Source organism: Poecilia mexicana, unplaced genomic scaffold (genome assembly GCF_051168715.1).
Source record: "Poecilia mexicana isolate PSO_F unplaced genomic scaffold, ASM5116871v1 scaffold_17, whole genome shotgun sequence".
NCBI lineage: Eukaryota > Metazoa > Chordata > Actinopteri > Cyprinodontiformes > Poeciliidae > Poecilia > Poecilia mexicana.
Window position 1 is genome coordinate 29,149,109 of NW_028263386.1, and position 22,946 is coordinate 29,172,054.

The 22,946-nt window shown below is 40.5% G+C and overlaps 1 protein-coding gene across 1 annotated transcript in view; it reads left to right on the forward strand.

The window, feature by feature from the left end:
* The window catches only part of LOC106932604 (phospholipid phosphatase-related protein type 4-like), a 35,035-nt gene extending 13,305 nt beyond the window's left edge, over nucleotides 1-21,730 (forward strand). Inside the window, exons 7-11 of the mRNA XM_088014734.1 lie at nucleotides 6,741-6,876; nucleotides 15,707-15,935; nucleotides 16,219-16,834; nucleotides 19,474-19,609; nucleotides 19,807-21,730. Coding sequence (XP_087870860.1) covers nucleotides 6,741-6,876; nucleotides 15,707-15,935; nucleotides 16,219-16,834; nucleotides 19,474-19,609; nucleotides 19,807-20,702 — 2,013 coding nt within the window. The 3' untranslated portion in view covers nucleotides 20,703-21,730. The remainder of the gene's footprint in view (nucleotides 1-6,740; nucleotides 6,877-15,706; nucleotides 15,936-16,218; nucleotides 16,835-19,473; nucleotides 19,610-19,806) is intronic.
* Nucleotides 21,731-22,946: the final 1,216 nt, after the last annotated feature.

Consider the following 22,946-nt stretch of genomic DNA (forward strand, 5'->3'; position numbering starts at 1 on the left):
AACAATGTATATTTTTCTTTTTTTTGCTGAATATTTTTTTATTTTAAACATTGTAGTCGGTGGATGATGCCTGTAAAATCCCTTGTCCAGGAGCAGAACTCAATACATTCTTATAGTTTAAAACAATTAAAGAAATACTAAAATTATATATTATGACAATTAAGTATAAGTAGTCATATAAATAATTATAAAAGTATCGATAAATTGAATTAAAAATAATTTTTAGATATTTTCCAACTCCGTTTAAATTTGTCCTTAGTTTTTGTCAACACCGTCAGACATGAAAAGAATGTAAAAAAAATCAGGCATTATTGGGGGGCATCAGAACTTCTGAGGACCCCATGACATCGTCTTTTCTCTTCCTTTGCTAGGAGGGCTAGTTAGCTCCGGTTAGCTTAAGTTATTCTTTAGTTTCTTCTTCTGTTTTATTCCTAAGTTGCTCGTCACAACCATGATGTGTCAACTCCATAACTGACAATTTACAAAACTTTGATGAAATTTTGCGAAATAAAAGCTTAATTTTGGTATAATGTGAAGATTTCATGGACCTGAAGAGCTACAATATGGCCTCCTTCAGAATAACATCCTATAAATTGAGGTAGTTTGGCATTTCGTCAACTCCATCAGATGTCAACTCCGTCAGAGTTTTTCTGACTCTTTCAGTGAAATTGTTGTCAAATCTCACTTAATTGTGCAACTAATTCATTTTAATGTATTTTACATGAATTGCATTACTTCACATGTACCAAGTTTTTCATTTTACTCACTAGTTTGTCATCACCTTCAGTTCTGTGTCAACTCCATCATGCACTGTCAACTCCATCAGATGGACTTTTTCTTGTTTTTTGTTTTAAATAATATTTATTTTATTTCTTGAGAAGCATTTGTCTGTAAATTTAGTAAAAATATCACTAATGGGGTATTTTAAAAATCATTTTAGATTTATTTTTGTCAGATGGTGATGACAAAGTTTTGGGTCAGGTCGATTAAAAATGTAATTTTTTTTTTTAAAAATTCACAACTGGGAGCCTGTACCTTAGCATCTTCATATTTTCTAAACATTATTTGTCATATTTGCATACATAAGGTTGAGAAATAATTTTAAAAAAATATGGGAAAATTAAAACCCATTTTGTCCCTATTCTCAAGAATCACTGTAATAAATATCAACTTGAGGTTAGGGAGAGCTTAATGCTGGCTACAATCTTTGTACAACAACAAGACTGCTGATCCATCCCTCTGCCCATTTAGAAGGGCGAACTGAAACTGGGAGCTGGTAGTCTGTGTCTTGTTTGTTCCACTGAGCTGTATGACACAGGTTGGTGCATTCAGTACATTACTTTGTCTTTCCATTGTAAAAAGTGACCTATGCCGCTTCATTCCTGGGCTCCCTTCAGCTGCAGCTCCATAACACAGCGGTACTGGACAGTTGGAGTGGAGCTCTGGGTGTCACACAACTCAGTCCATTGATTGGGAGACAGCATGAGACATTCTAGTGCGCCACCTTTTTCTGAGTATAACGCTTCATTAGACTTTTAGGTTTAACTCCACCTGCCCAACTGGCAGTAGAAATGCTCTCCCGAGGAAGGAGGACCATACATTAGTGTTGGCCTTTTGTAAATTACTACTTTAGTAATCTGTCAATTATTCTGATGATTAATCAAGTAATTGAATACAATACATTTATAAAATAAAATGTTGGTAAATATTTTATCCATATTTTATTGGTAAAATATTACAGTATCAATATCAGATATCAAGAGCGGCCCAATTTTTCATATTTGAGCATCCCTAACAATTACTTTTTAGTAGTTTAGACAATTAAAAAGTAACAATAGCAGCTCACTTTTTAAATTAACCTAGACAAAAATCATAAAAATTTGAAATTATATTTAATTTAACAGATTCACAAAGACACTTCTAAAAAATTGTCTACACTTCAGTTTTTAGTTTATGTATTCATCTTCAGTCAATTTAATAACTGAACTCACTTTGCACAGCCATTTATAGCTTCTTTGTTTATATCTGTATATGTATACAGGTGAGTCTCTGCTTCACCTGTATCCATACACCTGCCAGACTCTTCGCCACTGTTTGCTCCAAACTGGTCACGAAGCAGCAGCTCTGGAGGAAAAAGCATGTCGTATTCCAGGCATCATACCAGTCATTTTAAGGATGCCTATTGGTCCTCCCATAAATGATAAAAACCCAGACATTATCATTGGTCAATAAAAGTCTCCTGGATCAAACTTGAAAATTGGACGCTACACTGCTAGCACTTAGCATTCATCAACAACTCATAGGCAGAAGTGAGAGCATAGCACAATACAAATAATAATCACCGGCCAGAACACGGTGCACTAAATAGTAAAACACTGTCAAGTTTTTGTTCTCTCTAAACCACCTCAGCTTCTGCCCAAACTTGAAAAAGCTTCCTTCCCTCAAAGAAATGCAGGAACCACTCATCTCAGCAACATCTTTTATTTATCTTTTCTTTTTATCTTTAGATTATTTCAATTGACAGTGCAAGACCACCATGACTTCACATATGTAGTCAGAATAGTCACAGAGCAGGTTGAAAACCTACAAACAAATGGAAAAAAATCAATTACAGATCACAATGAACTAATTAACTAGTTTTCCAGGTAATGTTAACAATCTACTTTTAAGTTAACAGTGAATGAACAAACAAATAAAATATATTCCAAACACATAAAACCCATTGAATCACAAGGCTAATTTGGTCTTCTGAATGCAGATTAAATGATATAAACTGTGCATAATGTCCCATTCCTACCAGTGGTGTCTTTGTGGAAGCTTGAAGCTGAGGCTCTTTGTCTGCAGAGATCATTGTGAGCACAGGTGTGCCAAGTTACCTTATAGACTTCAGATGGGCCTGAGTGGAAGGGATGGGTGCGCTTGATTCTCTGTGATGTGTGTGGCAGTTGGGTGGAGATAGTAAATGCACTCACAAGTGTACCATTTGCTGTTTTAACTTGACAAACATAATTTAACTAAGTGTCGAGGCAGATAATTTCCTCTAGTAACACCAGTTGTTACTAGTGGAAACACAAAGTGTTGGGGCGTAGCAAGTTCTATCACCATTTAAGCACTGGAACCAGTTTCCCTCAAACAGTTGTTTCCAATTGTTCCAATTTTTGTACATGAACCCTTTCACACTGAACATACTTGTATTTAAATTTGATATGATATTGACAGGTTTTCTATCTATTATCACACCTGCAGCCACTCTCACTCACTTGAAAGTTGGTGAGCTCTACATGTAGCAGCAGAAAGGTTGGCTTACTTTGAACATTTGAGCTTTATCAGGGCAAACAAAAATCTTCTGTATGAAGGATTGCTACAAAGTCAACGACACCAAGCAAGTGATTGTTGCTACGTGACTTGATGCAATAATCGTCTGGATTTCCTTATATAGAAACTTTAACCTAATTTCAATGATAAAATGAAATTGATGTGCTTTTTGAAAACTAGGATCAGTTGGAATGTTTGATTGAATTGATTTTAAACTTTATGCCCACTTTTCATTTTTTTTATGTTTGTGTTCTTTGAACTGTTTTGCACTGGATGTTGGTCACATTATATGCAAAAAAAGATTTTAATAACAGTATCCTGGTTGATTAATTTTTTTTTACATCACAAAATCCTGGCATTTTAACAGAGGTGTGGGACATAACTAACTAGAAACAGTCTGTGTATTTCCTTGAAAATGTAGATCTTACCTCTAAGACTTCCAAAAGACTACTAACATTTTAAAATCTAGTCTGTTGAATTTCAGTGAATGTGAAAATATATGGCCTTTCAGTCTTCCTTACATGGTAGCAGCGCCCAGAGTACTGTTGCCTATGTTGTGTTCAAGAAATGAACAAAGAAAAAAAAACTGTGCACATAGCATGTACAGGCCTCACATCATGAGACCTGCACATGAGCTACAAGAACAGAAAAATGATAAAATCCAGCAAACACTTGGGACTCCCTCTAAGATGCCTTTAACTTCCTATTTTAATAATTCAATTACCAAATATTCATTAAAATGCATTAATAGTTTCAGTAGAAACCATCTTTTCACTACAGTTGAAACAAATATTTATGGTCCTTTTTATGTCCCTCTTGGGGTTACAATTAATCAGCACCCACACCCTTTTTCTTCCTAGCGCTTGAACCCAGGTTGGGATTCAAATCCCAATTGTCGTTTATGTTCTATAAGCAACTCTAAACAGCTGGGTTTTAAATCGAGATTTAAAGGAAGTCAGTGTTTCAGCTGCTTTACAGTTTTCTGGAAGTTTGTTCAAGATTTGTGGTGCATAGAAGCTGAATGCTGCTTCTCCTTGTTTGGTTCTGGTTCTGTGGATGCAGAGCAGAACCAGAACCAGAACCAGAACCTGAGGGGTCTGGAAGGTTGATACAACAACAGCAGATCTTTAATGTATTGTGGTGCTAAACCGTTCAGTGATTTATAAACTAACAGTATTTTAAAGTCTATTCTCTGAGCTACAGTGAGTCAGTGTAGGGACTTTAAAACTGGTGCTATGTGCTCCATCTTCCTGGTTTTAGTGAGAACATCAGCAGCAGCTTCTGGATCAGCTGAAGCTGGAGGATTGATTTGTTAGGCAGACCTGTGAAGACGCTGTTACAATAATAGATAAGACAGAAGATAAACGCATGGATGAGTTTCTCTAGATCTCGCTGAGACATCAGTCCTCTAATCCTGGAGATGTTCTTCAGGTGATAGAAGGCCGACTTTGCGACTGTCTTAATGTGGCTCTGAAGGTTCAGGTCAGAGTCCATCACTACTCCCAGGTTTTGGGCTGATCGCTGGTTTTCAGTTGTAATAACTGAAGCTGTGCATTGACTCTAGTTCGCTCCTCTTTAGGTCCAAAGATAATAACTTCAGTTTTGTTTCTGTTCAGCTGGAGAAAGTTTTGGCACATCCACACATTTATCTGTTCTAAGCATCTATTCAGTGATTGGATGGGTTCAGAGTCACCTGGTGACATCGTGATGTCCAGGTCGCTCTTGAAAATGAGATCTAGATCTCAACGGGGTTTACCTGGTTAAATAAAGGACATAATAAGAAAATGTAGAGCTGTGTATCATCTGCATAGTTATGGTAGCTGATCTTATTTCTTGTTATAATCTGAGCCAGTGGGAGCATATAAATATTGAATAAGAGGGGTTCTAGGACTGTACTTTGTTCTTGTAGTGTCTGGAAACAAATTAGTCTGTTTTTGTGGAGAATGTTTTTGGCTTAACTGTCATGATGTAGGAAAAAAGCATAACTGTACAACATGAGAAGCATGTCTGCTGCTCAACCTGCAGTTTGCATTCATAGCATCAAATCAGGGAGTTTTTGCTACATGATTTTTTGGTATCAAATCAACTAAGTGGTTTGATTATTCATCTCATCCTAAATCCGAGTATGATCCCCATCACTTCAGCCTGTTCTCTCACTTCATTCATCACTCTGAACACAGCCATCTGGACCAACCTGCAGGGGTCTCTGCAGTTGTGTGAATAGTAGACAGGTGGCTGGTGACCCTGCTGAGTCATTTATTTGAATATATCCTAATGATGGAAAAAGAAAGAATTCATTATTACCTTCTTTAGCAGAGTGAGCATTATAACATCAAAATATTACACCAACAGTCTTATCGGTTTTTATAGTATATTTTAATAGTGTTTAGCATCTAGTTAGTCAGTAAGCTATCAAAGTTGCTTAATAAATAGTCAAACTTGTATAACATATGGTACATGTTATTTAAATGTAAGATTCTTAGAACCAAGCTTCTGAGAGGAAATCCTGATATGTAGGAACTGCTTGGTTGATACTCGTATAGTATAATGCCTCCTACACACCATAACCCTCGGCCCACTCTCTGCTTTAGACACTGCCAGTATACACTTTCAGACTTTCTGCTGAAGCATCGACACATCCACACATTCTAACACTTCCCTCTGTAGCTACCCACGTTTTCTGTTGTTCTGGTTTGTCCTGCAGGATGAAACTCTGCTAGCAGATATGCCTGGTCATGTTGAGAAACTTTTAATCAGAATCAAAATCTGAATTTACTCATAGTTAAAGGAAATACACTTATGGAAGTCTGACATGTCCTACTGTCTGCTCTCCTACAGATTTGAGGTACACTATAATGCTATCAATAGTGGGTCAGCTCCCCAAAACATTGAATTCACGTGCCCCAATAACTTACATGTACAGGTGTATAAAATTCAGCAGCTTGGTTTGCAGACTGATTCTGTTTGATTCAGTTTATTTATAGCACCAATTCACAACATGTTGTCTTAAGGAACATTATAAAAAAAAGGTAGCTGTCCAATCATACAGTCAGATAAGATTTGCAGTCAGTTACATGCTTTTCAAATTGATGCTAGTTACTAAATGATGACACCAAGTTTAGTTTATTATTCAAATTGGTATAAATTAATTTTCTGCCTAAGGAAACCCAGCAGATTGCATTGAGTCATTGACTTGCAGCATTCACTCCCCCTGAACAAACACATAGAGATACTGGACAGTCGCTTACATTGTGTTGTTGACTGATAATCCCTCATGGTTTTGACATCCCTTCTGGTTATTACATTGTTTTATTTGATTCTACTGAGGCTGTTCTTATGGCAGATCCATTTGACATCTAACATTACACATCTCCATTTTCTGCTGCTAGCCTGGGTGTTTGTCTGCTTGGGATTTGTTTGTACAGGGTGTATACGCAGTAAGCAACTTCAAGCCAAGTGAAGATCGCTCCAGAAGTCAACTGAATCCTCCCATTCTTAGAGAGCGACCCGTCTCTTCCCTCCCCAATGTCAGCCAATCAGCAACCAGCAACAGCCACCAAGGTAAAATTCTGTGCCCTTTGAAATGTGTTAAATGACACCTTTAACACACATTATACTTTCAAATACTAAGGCATACTGTGCATATGCTGTTAGCTGCACAAACTCTGCAGACGGTTGAAATTTTATAGTCAAGTATACTGATTGCCTGCATTTCTTGTGACAAGTTCCTTAATTTCTCACAATCTTTCCGAATTGATACTAGTTTCCAAATGATGAAGTCAAGTTCAGTTTATTATTCAAATTGGTAAATATTTGTTTTTTGACTAATCAAACCCAGCAGATTGCTAGCAAGTTTGCTGAGCCAGCTGGGCGCCTAGTCCCATTTCTGCTTCACCAGGGCAACCACTGCACACCTGTCAGTGCAGCACAAAGTAGCAGTCTGATGCGCTTTCTAACAACTGATTGCGCTGACTCTCATCCTTATCAGCTCAGCGTCACATATCAAACAGTTCGATGTGGACACAGTTTTCCACTGAAACACTAAGCATATGCATATATAAAAATGTACCTTTGCACAGACGTGTCCAGCAGACATAATGTGGAGTGAAGTACACGAGAGTATGTGGGGGCCTTAAGGTACACACCAAACAGAGACAGAACACACTGAGACGATTTTAGGTTTTTTTGTTTTTTAGACTCTGTGTCTGAATGAATCCAGTGTTTTGGCAGGCCAGAAACAACAGTCATTTTGAAACTGGATCCCAGAGTTGATACATTTCAAAGTGAAAACCATAGACATAATATAAGAATAGACACCTCATGGACCGCTCTCATCTATTGTCGCTGACGAGATTTAGGGCGGCTATCTTGGAGCGGTCCACCACTCCACTCAGCGTTATGTGTTTAGCAGCACAATGACGTATCAGCGCATTGAATCGATCATAACACGATTTTTTGTTACTGGAAACCATATTCAAACATCTATCAAAGCTACATTTATAAACAATTGTATTTTTTAGGTATGTTTTTAATACATAGTTCAGCATATTTAAATATGCTTAGTGGCTATAACAATAGAATAGGAATGGAATATTCTGATATCGATGTATGAAGAGCATATTACAAAGCACACAGCCGTTCATAATTTATGTAATAAATTATTTAGTAATACATATTTATATAAATATACAAACACTAATAAAGATTAATAATGGCACAAATAAATAATGATTGGTTTCAGTTATGGTGTTGGTAGGGATCCCACAAAATGGGACTCACCCTGAATGGTTAACTGAAGGGCGCACAATCCTGATCCAGAAGGATCCCTCAAAGGGTTCAGTCCCATCCAACTATCGGCCGATAACCTGTCTCTCTACAACATGGAAGCTCATGTCAGGCATCATAGCGGCTAAGATAAGTGGGCACATGGATAAATACATGAGCACGGCACAGAAGGGCATCGGTATAAATATCAGAGGAGCCAAACACCAACTCCTTGTAGACCACACAGTCGCCCAAGACTGCAAAACCCGACACACCAACCTGTGCACCGCTTGGATTGATTACAAGAAAGCCTATGACTCAATGCCAAACACCTGGATCATTGAATGCTCAGAGATGTACAACATCAATAGGACTCTAAGAGCCTTTATTGCAAACTCGATGGGGCTGTGGAAAACCACCCTTTAAGCCAACTGCAAACCACTTGCACAAGTGTCCATCAAATGTGGCATATACCAAGGAGATGCTCTGTCCCCACTGCTGTTCTGCATAGGCCTGAACCCCCTCAGCCAAATCATCATCAAGACTGGCTACGGATACCGACTCAAGAATGGGGCCACAATCAGTCACCTCCTATACATGGATGACATCAAGCTGTACGCCAAGAGCGAGCGAGACATCGACTCACTGATCCACACCACCAGGATCTACAGCACTGACATTGGGTTGTCATTCGGACTAGAGAAGTGTGGCCGGATGGTTACAAAGAGAGGGAAGGTCGTCCGCACAGAAGGGATCTCACTCCCAGAGGGAACAATAGCAGACATAGAGCACAGCTACAAGTACCTGGGAATACCACAAGCAAATGGCAACCTCGATGAGGTCACAAGGAAAGGAGCCACAGACAAATACCTCCAACGAATAAGGCAAGTCCTGAGAAGCCAGCTCAATGGCAAGAACAAGATCCGTGCAATAAACAGCTATGCCTTGCCTGTAATCAGATACCCTGCCGGAATAATTAGCTGGCCAATGGAAGAGATAAAGGCCACGGATGTTAAGACTCGGAAGCTACTAACCATGCATGGAGGGTTCCACCCCAAATCCAGCACCCTGAGACTGTACACAAGCCGTAAGGAAGGAGGCAGAGGACTAGTGAGTGCGAGAGCCACTGTCCAGGATGAAACATCCAAGATCCATAAATACATCAAGGACAAAGCCTCAACAGACGATGTGCTCAGCGAATGTCTCAGGCAATGGGGAACAGAGGACGAGGTGCTGGAGGAACCATCATGGGAGGACAAGCCCCTACATGGGATGTACCACCGACAAATAACTGAAGTGGCTGATATCAGGAAATCCTACCAATGGCTGGAGAAAGCTGGACTCAAGGACAGCACAGAGGCCCTCATCCTGGCCGCCCAGGAACAGGCCCTAAACACCAGAGCAATAGAGGCTCAGATCTACCACACCAGACAAGACCCAAGGTGTAGGTTGTGCAAGGAGGCCTCTGAGACAGTCCAGCACATAACAGCAGGGTGCAAGATCCTGGCAGGGAAAGCGTACATGGAACGACATAGCCAAGTGGTGGGCATAGTGTACAGGAACATCTGTGCAGAATATGGACTGGAAGCCCCGAGATCAAAGTGGGGAACACCCCCAAAGGTGGTGGAGAATGACCGAGCTAAGATCCTGTGGGACTTCCAGATCCAGACAGACAAGATGGTAATGGCGAACCAACCGGACATTGTGGTGGTGGATAAAGAACAGAGGAAAGCCGTTGTGGTGGATGTAGCAATACCAAGTGACCACAACATCAGGAAAAAGGAGCACGAGAAACTGGAGAAATACCAGGGCCTCAGAGAGGAACTGGAAAAGACCTGGAAGGTGAAGACCACAGTGGTGCCTGTGGTCATCGGGGCCCTCGGGGCAGTCACCCCCAAACTGGAGCAGTGGCTCAAACAGATCCCAATAACCACATCAGACATCTCAGTCCAGAAATGTGCAGTTCTAGACACAGCCAAGATACTGGAGGAGAACCTGAAGCTCCCAGGCCTCTGGTAGAGGACCCGAGCTCAGAGGATGAAAGAGAGACCACCCGCGGAGGGTGAGAAGGGAATTTTTATATATGTTTATGTTTTTCAGCCGACGAGTCCAAAATCCGATGTGAGATTCATCCGTGCTGCAGTGAATCCGTCTCTCTTTATAGATATCTCCCTCTTCTTCCTCACATCGTGTCTTTAGGAAACTTTCAAAACAAAAACGGAATATTTAGGATGTATCTTACTTTTGACAGAGTGAAGGAATATAAATAATAGTCTTTACCACCTGTGTAAACTTTGCCGGTGAATGTTATAACACATAATATAAGTTTTATAATATGTGCTATATTGTTTCATTTCTATGCGGGATCTACTCTCATAGACATAATATAAGAGTAGACCCCGCATTGGCCGCTCCGGTGCAGGAAATACGGCGGCCATCTTGGAGCGGTATACCCTCCTACCAGTGTTGTGTTCAAGACCACCTAACCCAAGACCAAGACGAGACCAAGACCAGAGTGTATCGAGACCGAGACAAGACCAAGACCAGCGGCCGTGCTACATGACACAATAAAATGTAAAATATGATCGAAATTGCTTCTCAGAATAATCTGAACGATCCATATTCCCATAAAAACACCTAGATGTTAAATACTTAATACATTTTACCAATATTAAATATTTCATTTCTGTTCTACAATGTGTGATGGTCTCGTGCCATCCCTAAAAACATAACACCCTGGGAATTTGCCCATATTGCTCATATAAGAATCCACCACTGTTGCACCATTAAACATAGCAATTGAGGCAATGCCCTGATGGTAAATAACGCTCAACTACGAACACTGACCAAGGAGCAACAAGCAAGAAGTAACCAAACAGAAGGCGCTCACCGTGACTGTTTTCACTCTCTCTCCCAGTACATGAAGCCAGGTAGTCTGACACCATGGCAGACATTACAGTTGCCACTTTGAACAAAAACAAAGAGCAATGTGCATGCTCTGCGTGCTCTTTCGTTCTTGTGTTTTAGTTATTTGTTAATTTAAATATCAACGTACATAATAAAATAATGATGCAGTGTACACAGAGCATTACTAGAACAAAGAACGGGTGTTCTGTCAGGTCAGATCGTCATACGCTTAGCACGAACTCACGGTGTTCTGTCAGATCAGCATACGTTGTCAGATAGTCGTACGCTTAGCTCAGACATGCATACGCTGTCATTACCATATGATTTTATTTAATCAGCAACATAGAATCATGACATAGATCATCACACTTGGTTATTAACAGTTGTATGGCATCCAGCTGCAGCCAGACCTACTTTAAATACACTTTGAAACCACGACAACGCATGTATATCCATCTAGTTATCACATTATGTCATATTAGAAACAATTTAATGACTTATTTTCGTCATAACTTGTTGCGTATGCTGAACTGACAACTCCACTGACGGTCGGACTTCTTAAGGCGCATGCGCTGGCATGGTACTCACTGCATGTATGCTAGGAACATAGAATCATGACGTAGATCGTCATACACTCTGTTATTAACAGTTGTATGGCATCCTGACTTAGCGGTTAAGTGAGTTTTACACGGGCGTGTGTTGTAGCTGACTCCAGCTGCAGCCAGACCTGCTTTAAATACACTTTGCAACCATGACAACTAGGGATGTGCCGATCAGGTTTTTTCCTGCCGATACCGATACCGATCACCCATGAGGGCCGATACACCGATACCGATCACCGATACTGATCACATAATTATTATTTATTTATTGTTTATCATAAACACTACCGGTTACATTATGTGGAAAAAGGAACCATGAATTCACCTTAATTTAGACAAAAACTTGTTTTTAATAACTTTTTTCAAGAAGAAAACTAAACAAAACAGGCATTGTGCAAATTGTACTGCTATTGATAATACTATCTTTAACAGACTGATAACATATGAAGGCTCTGAAGAGGCTAAATAATGCAAAGAGCCAAAATAAAACCTCTCAACATTGCCAAAAAAATTCAAGTATAAAACTTAACATTCAAAGGCAAAAACAGGATCCATTACAATAAACAATCCAGAGTTACTGAATGAAAACTTCCTGATAGCATGGCGGCCAGCTGATTACTGCTAGCTCTGATTGGCTGTTTCTGACTGAGCGATGTAATTATGCAGAACAGGGAGGAGATCGATTTTTTTTTTTTTAGAGATTATCTGTCTCATGTTAGGACAGCGAAAGTTTTAATACGTATGTAAAATGTTTTTTTGTTTTTTTTAAGTTAGATGCTGCAGCTTTAAGCAGGTTCGGTGTGAGAGTCACTACCAGGTGGAGCAGAAGCGAAGCTCAGTCTGTCAAATATTACTACCTGTAGCGTAGCAGCGGTTCAACAGCGAGAGCAGAACCAGCGTCTGACATCGCAGCTCGAAGACTTAAATAATTTTCCAGGTTATTTGTTTAGCTTTCTGACCGTCATGCTAATCCGGGTGAGTGTTTGTAGCTGTGCGCTGCTTTACCTGCTATCTGATCCTCCGTATGTCTTTTTTACTGCAGTGAGCCTCGATGTAGCCAAACTCCATCAAGTATGGCATTGTTTTTATGTCGTATTAGCTTCGTTGTGTTGATGCATTTTGACGTGCTTCAATTTTCCGCAGCAACACGCAGCTAACTTCCCCATTCACTCAGTGCGTTATAGTTGCACATCGCTTAAGATTTGTTGTTGCGCGTTTGCGCAGAGTGAAGGAAAGAGGAGACCAGCTGCACAGGCAGGATGCGAAATGAGAAGTAGGTGATCAGTATCGGTAAAAGAGACAATGATCGCCGATCACCGATCATGCACTTTTTCACGAAAATCGGCCCGATTATGATCGGTGACCGATCGATCGGCACACCTCTAATGACAACACATGTATATCTATATAGTTATCATTGAAAACAATTTAATGACTTATTTTCGTCATAACTTGCTGCATATGGTGAACTGACAACTCCTCTGACGGTTGGACTTCTTAATGCGCATGCGCAGGCATGGTACTCACTGCACGTATGCTATTCTGACAGTGTATGGTAATCTGATAGAACAACGGCTCTCAGTGAGTGACACTCCAGTCCTATTTAATAAATAAAGAGCCGTGGAGAAGAATCGACTGTTTCTGAATGTGACATCACTATATTGCAGACTTTTGGACATAGCGTTGTCCAAAACGCTATGTTTTGGACAACATAAGTCAGATGTTGACTGACTTGATGTTGACAAGTCAGTCAACATCTCCGCACAATAATTCAGGCAGTGAGTGACTTTTTTTCATCACAAATTCTTATGTGTCTCTGTACAGCTAGCTTTGATAACATCACGTTAACGGAGCTTACCTTCTTTGAGCTACTTTTCTAAGTGACGAAAAAAGTTAGATCTTGTCCCCATCGTCTCTGAAAGCGAAGCGCTGCTGAGTTGGCTGTGGCCATCGGATTTCTTACTATTTATGCAGCGCTATTATATTACTGACGATTAGACAAACATTTTCTGCCGCTGAGAGAAAACCACTGCGCATGTCCTGGCCGCGTGCGAGTGAAAGAAACACGTAGTTGCTTGGATTTTAATTGGTGCGTTTTGCATCCACTGAAAACAAAGATGTTAACAAAGTGGACAGAATGCTGCACGTTTAGTGATATTTTCACAGTTGCGGTCTCGACTGGTCTTGAAATAAAATGCCGAGACCGAGACAAGACCGAGACCAAATGCGGTCGAGTCCGAGACGAGACCGAGACCATCAGAAAACGGTCTTAAGACCGGACTCGAGACCAAGACCGATCTCGAGTACCACAACACTGCCTCCTACTTTACTCAACCAAAACAGCAGAAGATGCCTCAGCACTGAGGGATATTGTTGTTCGGATCGATGGATTATTGATGCGAGGGCTCCACAGACAACATTTCACAAGTAAGATGGACATATTATTGTGTATATATTGTGATTAGAATATTACTTTACTGTATTTATGTCCACCGGTGAGATACCAGCTAATATTAGCTACAGTGCTTGGTGTAATACGGGTTCAGCCCCGCTATGAAGGCTAACTGAGATTCCGTAAATCTAAAAAAATTAATTATTCTCTAACATTGACTTAGATTATCTGACACAAGGGCCTATATTAGAAATGAAACAATATAACACATATTATAAAACTTATATTATGTGTTATAACATTCACCGGCAACGTTTACACAGGTAGTAAAGACTATTATTTATATTCTTTCACTCTGTCAAAAGTAAGATACATCCTAAATCTTCCGTTTTTGTTTTGAAAGTTTCCTAAAGACACGATGTGAGGAAGAAGAGGGAGAAATCTATAAAGAGAGACGGATTCACTGCAGCACGGATGAATCTCACATCGGATTTTGGACTCGTCGGCTAAAAAAAAAATAAAAAAAAAAATATATATATATATATATATATATATATAATTCAGTATTAATCATTATTTATTTGTGCCATTATTAATCTTTATTTATTAGTGTTTGTATAGTTATATAAATATATATTGATATTACTAAATTACTATATTACTATTAAATAAGTTATGAACGGCTGTGTGCTTTGTAATATGCTCTTCATACGTCGATATCAGAATATTCCATTCCTATTCTATTGTTATAGCCACTAAGCATATTTAAATATGATGAACTATGTATTAAAAACATACTTAAAAAATACAATTGTTTATAAATGTTGCTTTGATAGATGTTTGAATATGGTTTACAGGAACAAAAAAGTGTGTTATGATCATTAAATCCGCTGATACGTCATTGTGCTGCTAAACACATAACGCTGAGTGGAGTGGAGTACCGCTCCAAGATGGCCGCCCTAAATCTCGTCAGCGACAATAGGCGAGAGCGGTCCATGAGGCGTCTATCCTTATATTATGTCTATGGTGAAAACCCCCATCCACCTCACTCTCACAAATGGCGAACAATATTTTTGCTTACAGCGCCACCAATTGGCCCGGCATACCTTCTACAGCATTTTCAGTGGTACTGCATGCTGTTTGTGTGGATGCACATTTTCTATTCATTTTAGAGATATGTATAAAGCATAACATCATTTTCCCATACAGCCAAATGCTGTTATCAGTTTATGAGAGAAGGTGCATTAGACTATCATAAGAAACAAATAAATGACATATGACATTAAAATAAATGTATCATACCTTAAAATGTTTACTTTGCAAAACTTTTGTTCAAAACAACTTAGCATTCATTTTGATTAAATTGTCAGTGTTGTAAGAAATAGATTGCAAATCAATATACATTTTTTTACCCATAATCCTTATAATGAGGGGATTTTGTGTCATATCTGGATATTTTTCTTTCCTTGTCCATCTGAGCTATTTTCCCACCAGGAACCGCTCTGATAATCCACCATAGAAAAACCACAAATGCTTGACATTTTGTTCAGTCTGTAGCAAGTTATTATTAAAGTCAAACAGTATTAAAGTTCCGGGGATTTCATCAGTTCTGATGTGGTCCAGATATGGCTATGTGAATTAAATTTGCACTTTAATCAGATGTCCTAATTACCTCAGATTTAACTGAGCAGTAAGAGTTTAACTTTTTTTTTGCTGTCTTTGATAGTCCACCACACCCTGGCCCCCAGCCCACCAAAGCCCATCATTACAAGGACCTCCTCCCACACTTTGGCCCCTGACCATCCAGTACCCATCCTAACTCGCAGCTCCTCCTATCGGGAGCCATCTATGAGCAATCTGAAGAGAGCCAGTGCTGATGTGGAGGTGATCACTCAGTCAAGTCCACCTGGAAACCGTGACAACATGATGACCTTCAGTAGCAGCACACTGCCAAGGTAGCAGTTTGCTTCACACCAAACACATTTAGTCACCAATGTTGAAGGTTCTAGTGAAGTTATAAATTTAATCTCTTCAAACAAAAGTTTTAAAGCACCAGGTACTTTAGTTACTCTTTTGCAGTGGTTTTGATCTGAGTTTCTCTGGCCTTTCAGAGTGTCTTTCAGTTTGTCTTTTTAATTTGCCTTTTAGTAGAACAACTTTATTTGAGAGATTTGTGCATACATAGTGACCTTTGCCACAGTCTTCTTCTGTTATGTATTTCATCTCATCATTCTCCAGGTCCCATGGAGGCTCCTCTGTGGAGGAAGGCCGTATCCCACGACGACATGCCTCCATCCACACCTCCATGGACTCCACCAGATCCAAGCAGCTGCTCAGCCAATGGAAGAACAAGAATGATAACAGGAAGCTGTCGATGCAGGTGATGGATGGAATAAGGCCGCTCCCTTCCTCTTCTCCCCAGAGGAACACGGAGTTCCGTTGCTCCTCTGAGCCGTGTGCAATGGGCCTGGAGGCAGAGCTCCGGGCTGGAGCCCACATACCTTCGTCTTCAGGCCAGGAAGTGGAAATGCGTGCTGGGGCCCACATCCCGGCGCAGTACATGAAATTAGCAGCAAGCTCTGTCCCTATTAGTAATCATAATCACCTGGCACATAATGGCAGCACTGGAATGGCCGGTGGGGCCAGAGTCTCCATGCAGCCTCGTCCTGGATCCTCCCAGCTGGTTCACATTCCCGAGGAGGAAAATCCTAACAGCAAGGATCAGGAGAGTGAATCAGAAGACAGCATGATGGACGGCGGAGGGTCAGTGAGAGAAAAATGGCTGAGAGTTGCTGAGAAGACCACCCTTCCTTGCAGACCCCTGAGTGCTGGAGGACAGCCTCGTCTAATGCAGGTTAAACTTCTTTTACTTTCTGATCCACAGATTTTTTTAAAGGGAGGGTATCATGGAAAAAAAAAGTTTTCTCTTAGCTTCACATCATACTATAATGTTATTCCCTCATCAAAAACATTTCTGGAGTGTTGCTTTGATTCTTTCATGCATGTTTGAGAGGCACCTATTCTATTCAGAGGCACCTAAACACCTGCACCTCCACCCACGTCCACAAAGCTCCTCCTTAGAGCTGCAGTCTTCAGCAGAGCTTCTGCTTCACAGAGCAGCCCTCCACCCTGCCGGGTCCTAGCCCTTAAGACTAGTGGCAGCAATTAACAAACAGTTGGTGGAACTGGAGTCTGCTGAGCTCATCATGAGAAGTACTTCTCATCCAACGCTCCTAGGAACACTTGTAAATGAAATAATGGAGAAACACTGTTGTAACGACTTTGTGAAGAAGGAATGTTGGAAAAAGCAGGAGCTGTTGAAAGAGACATAGGCCCAATTTAATGGCATTAAATTGTGAAGTCAATTTCTTAAGTTATATTTGATATAAACAACATTATTATAAAAACTAAAGTTAACATACTTACTTGATTGCCTGCGACAGACTGGTGACCTGTCCAGGGTGACCCCGCCTCTCGCCCAGAACGTTAGCTGGAGAGGCACCAGCACCTCCTGACCCGACTAAGGGACAAGGGTGTTAGAAAATGGATGGATGGATGGATGGATGGATGGATGGATGGATGGATGGATGGATGGATGGATGGATGGAGGAACTTTCTTGATTGTGCTACAAAATGGCACTATGTGCCTGAAAAACATATACTGTCACCATGACTGGTGAGGAACAGACTCCACCAAAATCAGATATGCAATCCAATATAGAACTTATATTTTAATTTTGACTGTAACTAATTAAAGCTTATAACAATATAATTGCAAGAAAGACAAACTAATATTTAATAAAGTCGCAATTTTTTAATTATTTGAATGTTTTCTTTGGCTGACCTCTCTTTCCAGATTAAAATTGAAAATCATGTATGATCTTACATTTATTTTATATTGCATCCATACAGCTATCCTTCTCCATGAATATATCATGGAGAGATTCTTGCTTCTCATTTTCCTTGAATTTTCTAAAAAGCTGTCAGCCAAACAGAATGGTTGAACGGTTTTGTCCATCTGTATTCTGCACTGCCTCACCCTGGTCATCCATTTTCTAACACCCTTGTCCCTTAGTGAGGTCGGGAGGGTTGGTGCCCATCTACAGCTAACGTTCTGGGCGAGAGGCGGGTCACCCTGGACAAGTTGCCAATCTGTCGCAGGGCAACACACAACCATCCACACACTCACACCTAGGGAGAATTTAGAGAAATCAATTAACCTGACAGTCATGTTTTTGGACTGTGGGAGGAAACCGGAGAACCCAGAGAGAACCCACCATGCACAGGGAGAACATGCAAACTCCATGCAGAAAGACCCCAGGCTGGGAATCGAACCCAGAACCTTCTTGCTCCAAGGCAACAGTGCTACCAACTGCACCACTGTGCAGCCCCACCCTGGTCTTACCTCATGTATTTCAAACAGGCAATGTGTAAATTCATCGAGTTTGACCATAAAAATGTTGAAATTAGCAATATAAACTATTTATAGAAAGTGGACAAACTGATTTTCTCTCATCATTGTTAACATATATATTACTTTTCATGGGCTTATGTTTACATATCTGCTTCCCCTGACAGCATGTCACTGAATGCCACCCCTTTAACAACATATTTTTAAAAGATTTACTCTACCGCAAATCTATTTTTGTTCATTTTCACCAGAATGACATAATTAGAATAGACCACTGTAGATCCTCTCTATTCATGTTTGCAATAATTTAACTTAAAGGTTCTATGTGATGTTTTTAGAAGCTTTCCTTTACAGTTGTATTTGGGCTAATATCAGTGTGCAAATTCAAAATTACGGTACATATTTTGAGTTTGCACACTGCTCAAAAGACAAAGTCACCACGAGGCGACCGAACTGTGGCAGGAGTTACGTTATGTTTGGAACTCGAGCCTTAGGGATCAGTGGCCATCAATGGAGAATGTAGTGAAAGCAAAGCCCCCAGCTTCAATTTGAGTTGATAAAGTGAAGATTAATGTGGCAAGATACTAGAGGAAAGGAGGATGTCTGACAGAAGTAGCTTGGAGACTCAAACAAACCAAACAGTTTGCTACCCAGTGATTTAAACAAACTCTGTGGTAAGTAAGTCTACTCTGCCTGTAATTCACCAGGCTGCCATACTGAATAACAGAATCAGTTCTTTCAAAAAACAAATTCAGTCAGTATTCAGGAAGGTGTTGGTTGCAATTGCTACTCTGTTTCTGATCAACAATGTTGTTCTGACACCTATAAGGGTCAGCACTAGAATGCTTTGTATCGCTTACCCATGCAGTCATTATAAAGCACTTTTATCCAGTGGTTCTTAATTCTGGTCATCTGGGCCGCTGTCTTTTGCTTTAGATGTTAACAAGGAATCCTTTTCCTAGACTTCTATCTGTAGCACTGCTACTTCACATTCAGCTGGAAAGTTAGGCAATTTTTCGGTATAGTTTCCTGGCAGCAGAGTTTGGAATTGGCCTTCATTTATTGCCTCTTTCTTTTTCCAGGTCATAGCCTTGTCCAAACAGCAAGGTCTCCTTCACTCTCCTCGTTCTGAAGATGGTGGATCTATTCGGTACAGAGCACTGACAGACCAAGATCCATCTCCTCCGGCCTCTACCACTGGGGCAATAGGAGTTGGAGGTATCTGTGCACTTTTCTTTGGCAGTATGAATCTTGGTGTAATCATGTCAAGATATTTTCTGTTTCAGAAATCTTTAGAAGCACATAGATGTGAAAAGACAAATTCCAAAAATGGACTTCAGACAGTTCTATGTCATGCCACCAACTGTTGTTGTATGATGTACAATAGATAGTTGTTTCATTGGTCTGTTTTCTAGGAGGTGGTTTGGAAAGAAGTGGCAGCATAGTTCGTGTTGAAGCTCATCCTGAATCCAGACAAAAGCCTGTGGTGAAACCTCCAAGCACAGATGGCAGTGGATCATGGCGATGGAAACCGCCGGAACAAAGAGCGTCCCTGCGACAGTCAACGTTTGCCCTGAATGACCTAAACAGACACACAGACAGCTGCGATTCTCTGAGAGATGGAGGTTCAGTGGATGGAAGGAGGAGCGTGACAGGGACTGAATCAGAGAGTGATGGTGGGGGGGACGTAGGAGGTGGAGGAGGAGGAGGTGCATACGCCAATCATCCACGTGTGATGCATCCCTTACACCCCTTGCACCAAAATAATCCTAACAATTACCAGCATCACAATTTTAACCCAAACAATCCCAATAATCCAAACTTTAACAATGTTCATCCAAATTTTAACCCCAACTCCAACATGTCTTTTCCTTCTACTGTCACCTTTGCTCCTCCCTTCCACCCTCACCCCCAAGCAGTCACCACTATCAGGGTGACCCCGGTGGAGACGACAGCTGCTAGCAGTGACGGAGGTTCAGACAGCCAGTCCGTGGCCTCGTCCAGCCGGGAGTCCACCCTTCGAAGAAAGGGCAGCACTAATGTTGTTCATGTCCAAGACCGAGGGCCCACCCCAGATCTCCATAACAACCACCGCCCCAGTGATGACAGCAACCGCCTTGACAATGAGAGCAGCAATCGTTTCCATGAAAACCTTCGAAATTTTCAAGAAAATCCAATCCAGCCTAATTTCCCCACCAGGCAGATGCAGGTTGTGTTTGGTCGTCCAAGTCCGACTCCTCCCCCTACTCTGCCCCGCCCCCTCCTGAGTCACACTCCACCTCCTACTCTGGGGCTGGCCTATAAAGAATGAGTCATCCATCTGTACCTGTGTTTAAAACAGTGTGACCAGTTTGAGACTACTGTTGGGACCAAAACTTGTAAGAGTGTGGAATCATATCTATCCACTGTCCGGGATCAAGACTGGGAATGTTTCCCTCTCCCACAACAGTGAGTATTCAACCAGTTTCAACCAACTCTATCAGTTGTGAATTTTATAACCTGGGCTCTATGTGTAAGAGTTTGAGCCCATTTTTCATTGTGTTATTATTATTTAACTTTATATTTAAATTAATGCCTGTTGGAGAGACTGGATAACTTTTGCCAAACAGTGACTTCATAGACGCAATGGGCTGAACAAACTGAGTGATGCTAGTGTATGAGGGAACCCAGATCTCCATCCGCTGTCCTCCTTTTACACCTGTGAGTTTGACGCTTATTGGATTCACAAACTATCATTTACATATTTATCAGCTTTTATACTTTTACTAAACAAACCAACAACTTGTGAACATTAGAGAGTGAGCATATGATCTACATCCTACGGCCACCCCTGTGATGTTTTTGTGTGTGAATCTGCAGCCTGAATGAATCAAACCCCCGATCTTCAGTGTGAGTGGGCCGCAGTCCTGAGTGCAGTCAGAGCAGTAACAGTATCTTATAGGTGACTGTGGTATTGTGTTTGTGGTGGCAGAGATCAATAAGTTACATATTGTGTTAAATATATAGTATAACATGCTGTCTTTATTCTTTTAGATGCAACATTTTAATTTTGTGCAGTATGATTTGCTGCTAATCTTAGTGATCTTTGACATGTGGAGTGTGAATGATCTAAATCCACCGAGACGACAACAAGGCCAAAGACTAAACACAAGACCAAGAGATGCAGAAAAATTCATTTATTGTAAAAATCTACATATAGTTTAGGGGACATAGTATTATGGGAAATGTAATTTTATTTATTTATAATTGTATAATTTTTCAATATGATTTTAAAACTAATAATCCATAACACATCAGAATCCTGTTCAAAATTATCATTAAACAGTAACAATTTCTTTACATGTCTATAATTTTGGATCCATAACAAACCATGTTTCTCTGTTTATAGCACCAAAATGAATAAGACAGTTTATCGTTAATATCAAAGTCAACTTTTTAATTGTTTTTAGTTAATTTTACACACCTAACCCTTTTATGTTATATCAACATCATTACAATTGATATTAATAATTACTAGGTAGTTGTACATGTATTAATGCCAAAATTGTTCAGTATGGCTCTGTTGGTTCTCTATTCACTAGGGCTGCATAATATATCACAAATGTATTGTCATCAAAATATCAGTGTGCTCAATATTCATATCACAAAGAATTGCTTGGACAGCAGTAATTGTTGGGTAATATATTTTACAAGTTGTATTTTTCATGTTAATGCAATATTTTGCCAGTAGGACAAAGTCTGGACAGCAAAACCTGAAACCAGACAAAGATCACAGAGTAACCACAGATTAGAAAGAGAGGAAAGAAGAAAACATCCACCTGATATCATCACCACGATATTTACCAAAATTAAAATGATTGCCATCAGAAGATTTTATAATATTGTGCAGCCCTTCTACTCACTTGTACCAAACCTACCTAGTCTTGTTTAAAACCTGAAGAGCATTTCTAAGTGGAACCAAAATGTGGAACTGTGTTTCTACAGAACTCATTAACGGAAACACGAGAAACGATGACCAGACCAGAACAACAGTCTGCTGCAGACCGTTGTGGTTTATGACAAATGCTTCAAGTTTTATGTTGCCATCATTCAACAGTGAGACATTATGTAGCTGGTTCTACATCTATCATATCCTTTCATCCTTGTTTCCTTCCTTCTTCCCTGTAGGCACAAATCACATGTGATATTATTGCAGTATTTACTGATATGATCCTATCACAACATTGTCTAATAGTGTGCAGCCCTAATGTGAACTCCATGCAGAAAATACCCAGGTAGGAATTTGAACCCAGAAACTTCTTGCTGGAGGCAGCAGTGCAGCTCCAGCTGTGCAGCTCCAGCAGTGCAGCTCCAGCAGTGCAGCTCCAGCTGTGCAGCTCCAGCAGTGCAGCTCCAGCAGTGCAGCTCCAGCTGTGCAGCTCCAGCTGTGCAGCTCCAGCTGTGCAGCTCCAGCTGTGCAGCTCCAGCAGTGCAGCTCCAGCTGTGCAGCTCCAGCTGTGCAGCTCCAGCAGTGCAGCTCCAGCTGTGCAGCTCCAGCTGTGCAGCTCCAGCAGTG